We start from the raw sequence: 11,900 nt of genomic DNA, 5'->3' as shown, positions 1-11,900 counted from the left end.
TAGGATGAAGCAAGAGAAAAGAATAAGAGACCGAGTGTTTCGTGACTCGCAGGAGAGAACGGAAAGAAATTTGGTGTTCGAAAAAGGGGATGGTACTTGGTGAACGCACCCTTTATACGATCGACTATAAGCACCCTTTTGCTTTCTACAGTCAAGAACCAACGATAACAAACCGAGAAACATTGACAGCTCGCTAACAAACCATCCAGCCATCTTAGTGAACAGAGAATGTCCAGTTTATTCTTATTCTTCCTATAACTTACCTTTCATTCTTCTCGTTCGAGCATATCGCTCTGTCTCCTTCGATAATATCGCTTATAATTTACGAGGGAAAAAGTATTGTATAAAATGAAAAGAAAGGATTATGGGAAAGTGGAAAGTCGTCCACTCGCGATAAAACGTTAGACTCACTTGATGCTCGCCGATAATAATTCAAGATATCTATTAGAAAATGAATAAGGATTCATATAGAATTTTGCAAAAAGGAAAAGTAGAAACAGATAGAAGGATAGAGATAGAGATAGAGATAGAGAGATAGAGATAGAGAGAGAGAGAGAGAACGAGCATCATTCGCGGTCGGAACTTTTCGACGCGATGGACGATCAAAATAAACAAGTTTAAATAAAGATTAAAGAAATAAAGCACACGCAGACGCAGGAGAGATATACACAAGATGTAGCATTTAATGCTCACGTTTCAAAAAACACTATACACAATGGACACTCTCTAACATAGACCACCTTTGACATCGTCCTTTCTCTCATCGTCGTATTCATGATTAAAATCGATTCCATGAAGATTATCTCTTACTGTTTTTTTTTCTTTTCTTTTCTTTTTTTTCTCCTGAATGGAACAGAATCGATCGATCTAAAAGTGCACAAATTGATCATCGAGTGATTTGTCTGTTTGCTGCGTGATATCGGCTCGAGACGCTTGCGCCCTTAATACAGCTATATGTAATGCTTGTATGCACATAGTCCCATAATACTAATACTTTACATCTTTCGATGGTACATCATCCTCGGCTATCGTTTAACCGCTAAAAGGCGCCTTTCATCCACTTTTCTTCCTCTTGTTCTTATTGTTGCTATATTTCTTCCAATATTTACTTTCTAATTTCGCTCGATCCCTAACGCAGTCGCGTTTCCTCGTGTGTAAGCTCGTTCGTTCGTCACGATACGAAAAGAACAAAGAAAAAAAAAACAACCAAACAAAACAACTATCGGCATTGCGTGTGTTAGTATACGTGTGAGTATGTTTGTAGTGTCGTGTGAGCGCGCGTGAAAATGGTTGAGTGAATGAGTGAGTGAGTGAGTGAGTGAGTGAGTGAGTGAGTGAGTGAGTGAGTGAGTGAGTGAGTGAGTGAGCGAGCGAGTGAGCGAGCGAGCGTTTTCCATGTCGTTCGTCCTATCTCTCTCTCCTTTTCCCCCTATCTCGTTATTCTCGTTATCACAATCGATTTTGGGTTTATATGATATATCGAAGAGCAGTACGATTTTGTTAATGTTACTGTTTTTTTTTCCTTTTTTTTTCTTTTTTTTTCCTTTTTTTCCCTTTTTTTTTTACAAAGCAGAAGAACACCAATTTTTTTAGCCCTTGCTTCTTTACCCCTCTCCCTCCCCCTCCCCCTCCCCCACATTTGTTCATTTAAATTTATTTACCGGTCCTCGCGGTCGTCATCCTTCGTTTCTTTTTTTTTTCCTTTTATCTCTTATTTCTTTCGATTAATTTTTAACTTTTAAGGGTGTCAATGGGTCATCAATACGCAAACAGTTGAAAAAATCTGAATTTCCATACCGATATAGAATAAATTTTTAGCTTACTATACACATCATCGTAATCATCATTCATATCGTCGTCTTTGTCGTCGTCGTCGTAATCGTCGTTATCATAATCGTTCAACACTCGCGATCATAATAATAAACGAAGCCGTGTGATCTTCGCCGACGACGCGCGTATACGTCGTTATCGTCATCATTACGATCATCGTCGTTATCGCCGACGGCCGTAGTCGTTATCATCATCGTCCGTGATTATACAATAATTATACATTATTTCTCCTCTCACACTCTCGCTTTCTCTCGGATCTTTCTCAATAGCAATCACACGATACACACACAAATACAAGGGCCGCCAAATTTCTGTCTTCTCAAAATGCGTTCACTCTCACGCATACGATTCTCTCTCTCTCTCTTTCTCTCTCTCTCATTCATTCTTTCTCCGATATATTTCCTCTCTCTTTCTCTCTCTCTCTCTCTCTCTCGCGATCCTTCTCACTCACTCAATCACTACCCTCGTGTCGCTGCTCATAAAATCTTTGTTTTACGTTTTTTTTTTTTTTTACCGTCTAACATGATTATTACTTAGATACCTTACCGTTACTTCGTATACATTTTTAAGGCGATGATTCAATCGAGTGAACTCATTTATAAAACGAACAGCCAATACGTCGTCCGCTCGCTCTCTCTTCTTCTTCTTCTTTTCCTCCTGCTTCCTCTTCCTCTTCTTCTTCTCCTTCTTCTTCTTCTTTTTCATTTTCTATTCTTCTCTCTTTTTTCTTTCTTTCTTTCTCGTCGTCTTTCGAATCGCACGATCTTCGTTATCGTCCTACGAAACGCGTCCACGTTCTTACGCGTGCTTACAATAATTATATTTCTTTATTGGTTATTGCAAAGTGGAAAAGAAGAAAAAAAGAAAATGGATGAAAATTCATAAAGTTTCTCTTCGGTGATCGGATTAAAATTGATCTGGCAGAAGCGTTTCGCAAGAAGGACGATTGTAGGGTTTGTTCGAACATATTCGAGCTCGCTGGATCAACGAATTGAATGATAAGATAAGTAAAACGCAATGAAAAATAAGTAAATGTAACGATTACGATTCGTTGATCATAGTCTCGATATCGTTCGATCATTGATAACTTAATCCAACCGAAACTTCGTGCAAAGGAGAGTAATAACGTAGATTTACATAACGATCCCACCGAGCGTCGGGGATGATAACGAAGGGCGGTTCTTGAGAAATGATAAAAAATGATATTTTGTTTTGTCATAGAATAAATATAATTCAATAAAAAGCCAGTGAACCACCCCTCGCGAGTATTATTATTAATATTATTACCCTCGACGATTCGTGGAGCTGCGATCATCACGGTCGGATCGACGTCCTTGATTGTCGCGTTCTCGATAAGTCTTTAAAATACGATTACATTTGTTAAAACGCGTGAAATTGAAATCATGCGTGACCGGTCGTGTCGCTCTCACCCCTGTCTCTTTTTCTCTTTCTTTCTTTCTATATATAGTTATATATATATATGTATATCTCTTTCTCTATTTCTCTGTCATATTTCGCGTATAGAATAACGACACGTGTCGCCATTGTTGGATCCAATCGAGATTCATAAAAATCTTGGTCCTCGTGTAAAAAACACGTATCTCTAATTTATCCTTTATTAATTAAAACTTCGTTATTTCGTCTTTTTTTTTCTTTTTTTTTTAAAAAAAAAAAAAAAAAAAAGAAAGAACTCGCCGACCGGTCGCAGCATTATTTCAAAAGCGCTACTTTGAATATACACGTACATATATATTCTATTTTTTATTTTCTTGTCTTTCCTGTTTAGTTTCGTTTTAAACTCGTATACCATTTTTTCTCCCCCTTCTCCTTCGGTCGTGTCTATAACTTTTTTTTTTTTCGTGAAACTTCCTCCGCATGAAGTTTCGGATTGTTTCGGATTTGTACGAAGCGAGGAGAAGCGACAAGTTGGCTCTCTTCGTTCCGTTCTCGTTGGACAAAAATCGCAGGATCGATCGTACGTGTTTTTTGAGTGGTGTGTATGTGTGTATGTGTTTGCAAGTGCGCAAGTGTATGCATATTATGTGCGTACGTGTATACGTGTATTGGTGTCTCGATGTTGTATGTTGGTTTATAGATGTATTTCTGTGTGTCTGTATGAGTTCGCGTAGGTGTCTACGTTAGTGTCCATGTAATTTAATAAGACGAAGAGGAGCCACGGCAGCCAGGCGCACGCGCACGCGTAACGCGATAACGGATTCGAGGAATAACTCCAATTACAACCAGGACCGTAAAATGTAATCCTATAATGACTTTTTTTTTCTCAAACCTGAGTCTTTCGGTATACTTCGGTTATCGTTTGTTTATTTTTATCATCTTTATTCATTATTAATATTATTATTACTTAAAATTTTTTTGTTTAGTATACTAGAACGCCGACGTGTACTCGAAACACCCGCGAGATCGCCGGCTCGTCTCTCGCGCGAGATTACGAAGAAGTTAGCGAGAAAAGGACCATATCATATTTCTTTCTTTTTCTTTTTATCATCTTTTTTTTATATCTTTTTTCTTTTTTGTTTCTTCTCGTACAGACAGACGGACAGACAGAAAGAGAAACTTCAGAGAGAGAGAGAGAGAGAGAGAGAGAGAGGGAGAGAGAGAGAGAGACAGAGAGACAGAGATAGAAAGAAAGAGAGAAAAGTTTTTCTTCCTCTCTCTCTCTCTTTTCCCTTTCCTATTTTCTTCTTCTCTTTTCTTTATACAATAATGCATGCTTTGTCCATGTGTGCATGTATGTGCGTGTGTATATGTACGTACGTGTATGCGGGCGTATTGAAAATATCGGTAAACTTTTGTTTTATTATTCTTTCTCGTTTTGTTTCTCTCTTTCTCGCATTCTCCGTCTCTCCGTTCTCTCACGGTCCTCTCCTCGTCGATTCGGACGAACGCGATCGATAGGTTCGGATGATTCGGTTCGAGTCGCGTCGTTCGATCGTCGAAGCGAAAATTCGCACGCGCTAGAGAAAACGAGTGAGAGAGAGAGAAAGCGAGAGAGAGAGAGAGAGAGAGAGAGAAACAGACAGGCAGAGAGAGAAAGAAAGGATGAGAAAGAGAAAGAAATAGAGAAAGAGAAAGAGATAGAGATTGAGAGAGAAAAAGCATCCTTCACCATGTCGCACCGATATCTATTTCGCGTGATGATCTCGACGGTCGATTTAATTAAAAATTCCTTTTCTCTTCTTTCTTTCTTTCTTTCTTTCTTTCTTTCTGTCTCTCTCTTCTCTCTCTTTCTCTCTCTTTCTCTCTCTTTCTTTCTCTCTCTTTCTCTCTCTCTCTCTCTCTTTGTATTTGTTTACTTTATTCAGTTTCATTTATCTATGGATTTCGTATACATGACAAGACGCATCGTCCATTAAAGATTATTCCTCGAAAAATTCGTCATTACTTTTCGATAATAATAAGAAACGCGTATTATCGCCCTTATCGTTCGTTCTCCGTCTTTCTCTTTATTTTTACTCTCCGTTTTCTTTTCTTTTTTTTCTCTCTCTCTCTCTCTTTTTCTTTCGTCTTCCTCCTTCTCTTTCTTCTATATTTTTTTTATTTTTTGCTTTTTCTTTTTTCGTTTACGTATATCAAGGATGCGCGCGCGCGATAAGATTCGTACATAAATATAGACATCTCCGATCGTCGGTTACCAAGAGACAAAGCGATTGGAAGAGATATAAATACAGGCTCTAAGAAGGTGATTGTGCGATGCTCTCTCTCGATTTTTATATCTAGTTTAATAAACGTCTTTTGTGTTTGTAAAGGTGTCTATGTGTGTGTGTCTGTGTGTGTGATGCTAACTATCGGCGTGTGCTTCTAATAGATCGCTAAATAAATCGCGAATATTTTGGAATTTCAAGGAAACGCGAACGTTTTCGAGAAAAGAAAGTTTGGGAGTGACGACAAAAGAATGGATATAACGGGATGAGGGCGAGAGGGATGGGGTTAGAACGAGAATAAGGATGTTTAAAGGACTAGTCGTGCCAAAGGGGCCAATTAAAAAAAAATCGCTTGTTCTTTCTTAGCGATCTCTTCTCTCTCTCTCTCTCTTTCTCTCTTCGAGACATTTTTTTCATCGTCCATTTTCTGTGAACAAAATGAAAGAAAAAAGGAATTGTAACGAGAAAACTAAATGTGCCACGAATATTAGCGTTCTTCTCGGGCAAAGGAAAGGATAAGGATTAAGCGTGAAAAATTCTTCGCCTCTATTCGTTTTTTCTCTGTTTTTTTTTCTTTTTTTTTCTATTTTCTTCATTTTCTTTTTCTTTTTTCTTGTGTTTTTCCTTTTTTTTTGTTTTTCTCCTTATTACGAAGTTCGCGAACGACTCGTTCTCTTAACTATATCGATTCTTTTAACACTGGAGAGAGATCGCTCGGAAATTTTGAAAGGAATCGCGTATTTCGGCATAATAAACGGCCTAACGCGTAAAAAGAAACGATTTTTCTTTTTATATACTTTCTTTTCTCTCTCTCTCTCTCTCTCTTTCTCTCTCTTTCTCTCTCTAACTCTCTCTACCTCTCTCTCTCTCTCTCTCTCTCTCTCTCGTAAGCTCGTTCATATTATCCGTCTGTCCTTCGGACGGCTAGCCCAATCAAATTATGCTCGGTTTATTTGTCCCTTCTTCCTTCACTTCGATTCGCAATTCAATTAACTATTTATACACAATATATTATAATAAACTGTATGTTTATGTTTGTTTGTGTACATAAGTATGCATTATGTATGTGTCGATGTATGTCCTGTGTTAGAGTGTAGATGTGGGTATGGGTGTATAAGTAATCATGTACCTTTTCGTTAATAATCCTTAGAACGAGGACAGGTGTATGTGTGTTACGTATCTCTGTGTGTGCTTACGTGCGCGCACGAGCGTGGGTATGCGTGTGTGAAGAGGGGAGAGGAGAGGAAAGGGTCTTTCATACCCTTAAACTTTCGTTATTACTATCATCACTCCTCGTGCGACTCTCTCTCTCTCTCTCTCTCGCTCTCTCTCTCACTCTCTCTCTCTTTCTCTCTCTTTCTCTCGCTCTCTCTCTCTCTCTCTCTCTCTCTCTCTCTCACTCACATTTTTTCGCTTTTTTTTCCCCTACGAAACGCGCACCGGCAACACGATCATCGTCCAAGTCTCGATCGCGACGCTCACTTACAGTATATTACAACCGTGGGTCGCGTAATCACTCTCTCTCTGTTCATGTATATGTATATACATACATATATATATATATATATATATATATATATATATACTTCTTCCTTTAATTAGTAAATTCATTTATAATTAATAACTGTACAAATTTAAATGTCTCCTATATATATATGCAAATAAACGATCGACGCTCGAGTCCGGCACACGCGTTGCGATCATTCGGTCTATCTCTCCCTTTCGTTTTCTTATCTCTTAATATAGTTTATCTCTTAAACACCGCGCACCGCGTTTCTCTTCTAAAATTCCTTTTTTTTCTCTCCTATATATATATATATAGATATATACATACGTATCTATATAAGTATATATATATACTCGAACGTATGTTTCCACGGACATATCTCACTCTCGTTCATGTATACATACACGGACGCACTCGTATTTTCTTAGCTTCTTCTTTATCTCCCTATCCTTTCTCGAACCTTCCTGCACGAGCTCCGAGTTCTTCCTTCTTGATTCTCTTAATCTCATGTCTCTTTTCCTCATTTCCTCTCTCTCTCTCTCTCTCTCTTTCTCTCTCTCTCTCTCTCTCTCTCTCTCTCTCGCTCTCTTTCTCTCTCGTCTATCCCCTCGTTTAATGTACATGCCCGCTAAATTGCCTATATATCACCGCGTTACTCGTTCTCATATTTAATTATATCTCGATTGCGATCGGTATTAAAATTTAACATTTAAATTCTTCATTCACTACAATATTACACCGCGACATTTGTACAAAGAACAATCACATGAATTCCCCTCGCGGCCATTTTCTCCTTTCGCCAGGCGTCGACCGCGTGTCCTCCATTCTCTCTTTTTTCTTGTTTTCTTCTTCTTCTTTTTCTTCGTCTTCTTCTTCTTTTTTTTTGCGTTTTCCTTTCTCTTCTTTCCTTTAGCACCTTAATCGATGCTTCCTTTTCGTCCTTCGAGAATCCTCGTCCATCGTCATCATTCGATGACGGCTCTCTTCTTCCGTCTTTTGCGTCCTCCGTCACGTAGACTCTTCGCTCCGTTAGAGATCCTTTTTCTCTCTCTTCTTCTTTTCTCTCTCTCTCTCTCTCTCTCCCTCCCTCTCTCTCTTCCTTGACGATCCGAGTTGACGTCTACCCTTTGGGGATTATCGACGCACCCCCTCCCCTCCCCCTTTCCCCGGCAGATTATTCTCGTTCTTCGGCCATTCGCGTCGCCCTTCCGTGACTCTCTGGTTCGCCGGCTGGAGCACGGTGGTCCCAACGCGTTTCTACGTTTTCCAATCCGCAAGAACCGTCGTTCCACCGTTTTTATCTGGGTACGCGACTGCTACTGAAACAAAAAGAAACGACGAAATTCAAAGTCAAATAGCGATTCTTCGAAGGGGATAATGTAAAAGAGAGATACGTATTTTTTGTACGATAGATATTATAAACTTAGATATAATAATGTGATCGCGTTCGTCTTTTCTTTTTTCTCTCTTTTTTTTTTTTCTAGATTAAGAGAGCTATCCTAAATCTCGATAATTTCGAACGTCAACGTCTTTCACGATCAGGAAAGCGAAAGACAGAGCAAACGACATTGATCTCACTTAGAGAGCGAAGCCATTAGAAGGGAAGTCCGATCGAAGTTCTCGAATGACGTACCTTTATAAGTGATGTCCATAGTACTCGGGCGGGTAATGGTACTGGTTGTGGAAGGTGGGATCGCCCGGCGGCCGGTGCATCATGCTCGCCGCCTGTCCGTCCATCATATAGCCCATCGTCGCGTCCGGACTGTACGCCCCGCTAGGACCTGCGGACAATGGTGGAAACACTACACGTTACTATGGTTAGATCTCTGTTCCGTAATTGGCAGGCTGCTACTGGACAAGCTCGGAAACTCCCCTTGAATCATGGTACCACTCTTCTTTTTTCGAACGAACAGTGGACACCGAGGAGTCGCCGAGCTGTGTCCTCGTTCAACGATGTCGCCTTATTCGTATGAAATGAAAATTAAAATGTCAAATTGAAATGAATTGCGACATCGTTCAACTTCCTCTCTGTGTTGTATGTATCTCTGCGTGTGCGTGCGCGTATACGTGTGTATATATGTATGTATGGATAGTTGTATGTATGTGTGTTTACGTGCATCATATGTATATGAGTAAGAAAAACGTGTATGCCTCGTACAATATGCGTCGAAAGAAATACTTAAATATTTATTATTTCCATTAAATTGTAGTTTACAAGGATGCTCATTAGATGCAAGGTATTGAAGCTCATAAAAAAGGAGGAATTATTTTTTGATTTTCACGGCCACAAGCGTTAATGAAAGCAGGAAGATTTACGTTCGAGGAATACAAAATGAATCGACGCTAGGTCGAGAATTTCAATCTTCCTCGGCATCGAATGGTTTAGTTCAAAGTGACGACAATTCTTCGCTCTCTCTCTCTCTCTCTCTCTCTCTCTCTCTCTCTTTCTCTTTCCTCCATCTCTTTTCTAAGCTGTAATGGAGAAACGGGAATCCACGGGAGACTCCCCTAGTTTTAATGTCGGTATCTTAATGTATATTGCCGCGATAAATCAAGGACTCTGATTGCGTCCTACCACCCTTCGTACCAATACGAACGAGACTTGGTGAGAGGATAGTATAAAGACGGACAAGGAGAAGGGAGAGAAAGAAAAAGAGATCTTCGAAATCTTCGAGCTTGGAATAGTTAAGGTAAAACGAGACAACGTCCAACTACTCGAATAGGTATAGCTTATTCCGCAGTTTCCCACGACTCGCTGAACTTTCCATCAGCGATTTGTCAAAAGGCAGGAAATCCACGATTTTACCCCTTCCAAGCTCGTACCAACTATTTCAACCGTTCCAATGTTCTCTCCCCTGGCAACAACCTTTTTCTCTTTTTCTTTTATCCTGGCGACCGACTTCTTTCCACGTAAAGAGAGAGAAAGAGAGAGAGAAAGAGAGAGTACCGAGCACCGTTTCAAACAAAACTCGCGGCGCTTTACTTTACCAGCGACCTAGCCGTAAATCACAATTATTGCGAGCGCTCGTTTTCCTTTCTCCTCTTTCCCCTTGGATCACCTTTTCTATCTATCTCTTCTTCCACTTTTTACTGAACGGAGAACGTTTTTCAAACGCAATCCACGACGCAACGCTCTTTCTGTCTCTTGGCCATTCCTTACTTTTGTTGTTGGGACTGCTTGAAAAACTATTTTATTATCTTTAAACGTCTATCGCGAGATTTAGAATAGAAATTTTTCTTAATAAACATAATATTAAAATTATAATCAAAGACCGAGTATACGTACAATTTATATTATGTAGAGGGGGTCTTGGTTTATGTACCCGGAAAATGCACATATTGCAGAACATGATTTTAACGTTGGAGCAAAGTGAACATTCCTTGCAAGGTATGAACGCATTGAAGAAGGTTTAAAGTGGCTCGAAAGTCTTTCATGGCATCGTCGTCGTCGTCGTCGTCGTCGTCGTCGTCGTCGTCGTCGTCGTCGTCGTGTATTCGCCAGCCCTCTCTCTCTCTCTCTCTCTCTCCCTCTCTTTCTCTCTTTCGCGGTTGCTGGGTCTCAGGCCCAGGAATGTAGTCTCATATTATAGCCACCACGACTACGGATATCCCACTAACGAGGGATGCGCGCTTGTAGTGTGATTAAACCGCGCTATAACGCAGCGGGGTGCCTACGGATAGCTCGGACGGACCACAATATGGGAAATTAAGGAATAGCTCTCTCTCTCTCTTTCTCTCTTTCTCTCTCTCTCTCTCTTCTCTTAAATCGAAGGAGAAAGAGGGGTGAATCTTCAGCAGTGGATTCCTCGCAGTGAACCGAAACGACTTGCGCGAACTCGTCTCTTTCTCAACGTGTAAATCGCGTCGTTAGGGAGTCCTCTCTCTTTTTCTCTTTCTCTCTTTCTCTATTTCTCTCTGTGGACCAGCGCGTTTACCTTTGATTGGATCGCGGTGATTATTTTCTGCATATTATACTGACGACTCTCTAGTAGTCAGAGATTTCTGTTTTGTTTTTCTTTATCTTCTTTTACTTTTTTTCTTCCTTTTTCTTTTAGAATCGAGTATGGGAAAAGGAGAAACAGATTATCGTTCAACTTTCAAGCTTCGAGAGCAACGATCGATCGCGTCGATTTCTTTGATATCGCGACTACGACGCGAAGACCATCGTCTTGGACGGTAATTACGAAAATTTCCGTCGGTTAGCATGATCCAGAAGGAAGTTAATGAAAGAAACGTTGATCGAAGATCGAGACTAGATACGTCCACGAGATTGCTTTAAATGTATCGGTAAGAGACGACGTATTATAAATATGTCAATCTTATTGCTAGTATTTTCTTAAGCGAGCTCTTTGATCACCGACTTCTACTTGATTTACACGAGTCAAATTAACGAACGAAAACGCCTGTGTTTAACGCAAACCGTACCTTTTTTACGCGTGGAAATTACGCTTCGTTGGTAGTTACAAGTCTCGCACGATTAAATCCTTCTGTTAATTATTTATCGTTCGCATCCGTTAACATTTGACGTTAACGTTTGGCGTTGGTATAACGCGTGATCTTGTTTATGTCATTGACCGTTGACAATTGCTGAGATCGACGTCTCCTCAGAGTCATTCTGGGAATTCGTTTAGACGATATCCTTGTAGGAAAACCTAAGCCAAAGTGGGGTCAATTCGATGAGACTAAATCCTGGTATAACGAGACCACGAGGAGATAGGAAAAACACTGTACGGTGTAATGCAATAAAGGTCGTCTCTGACCCCGAGAAGGCAGCTACGGTATTGCTCGCTATTTCGGCACTGCGTAAATCTACAAAAGCTTTTCCACATCCCCTTTTCTGTTCAGCCAGAAAATTCTACGAGACGTATAAGTTCTACCATTCCTGTATACGCGTATACGTT

At 40.1% G+C, this 11,900-nt stretch overlaps 1 protein-coding gene across 4 annotated transcripts in view; it reads right to left on the bottom strand.

Moving 5' to 3' along the window:
• Positions 1-663: 663 nt before the first annotated feature.
• LOC127069422 (homeobox protein homothorax) overlaps positions 664-11,900 on the bottom strand; it is a 354,198-nt gene continuing 342,961 nt past the window's right edge. For 2 of the 4 annotated variants that reach the window (XM_051006439.1, XM_051006441.1), the window contains 2 exons: positions 8,633-8,801; positions 664-8,315 (listed from right to left, as the gene is read on the bottom strand). In XM_051006439.1, the coding sequence (XP_050862396.1) occupies positions 8,635-8,801 (167 nt within the window). In that variant the 3' untranslated portion in view covers positions 664-8,315; positions 8,633-8,634. Of the gene's footprint in view, positions 8,319-8,632; positions 8,802-11,900 lie in introns of all 4 variants that reach the window. The other 2 variants (XM_051006442.1, XM_051006440.1) reach the window with 2 other exon arrangements.

Source organism: Vespula vulgaris, chromosome 15 (assembly GCF_905475345.1).
Source record: "Vespula vulgaris chromosome 15, iyVesVulg1.1, whole genome shotgun sequence".
NCBI classification, from domain to species: Eukaryota; Metazoa; Arthropoda; class Insecta; order Hymenoptera; family Vespidae; genus Vespula; species Vespula vulgaris.
The sequence above is the reverse complement of the archived record's forward strand: the minus strand, read 5'-3'. Positions and strand labels throughout refer to the sequence as shown.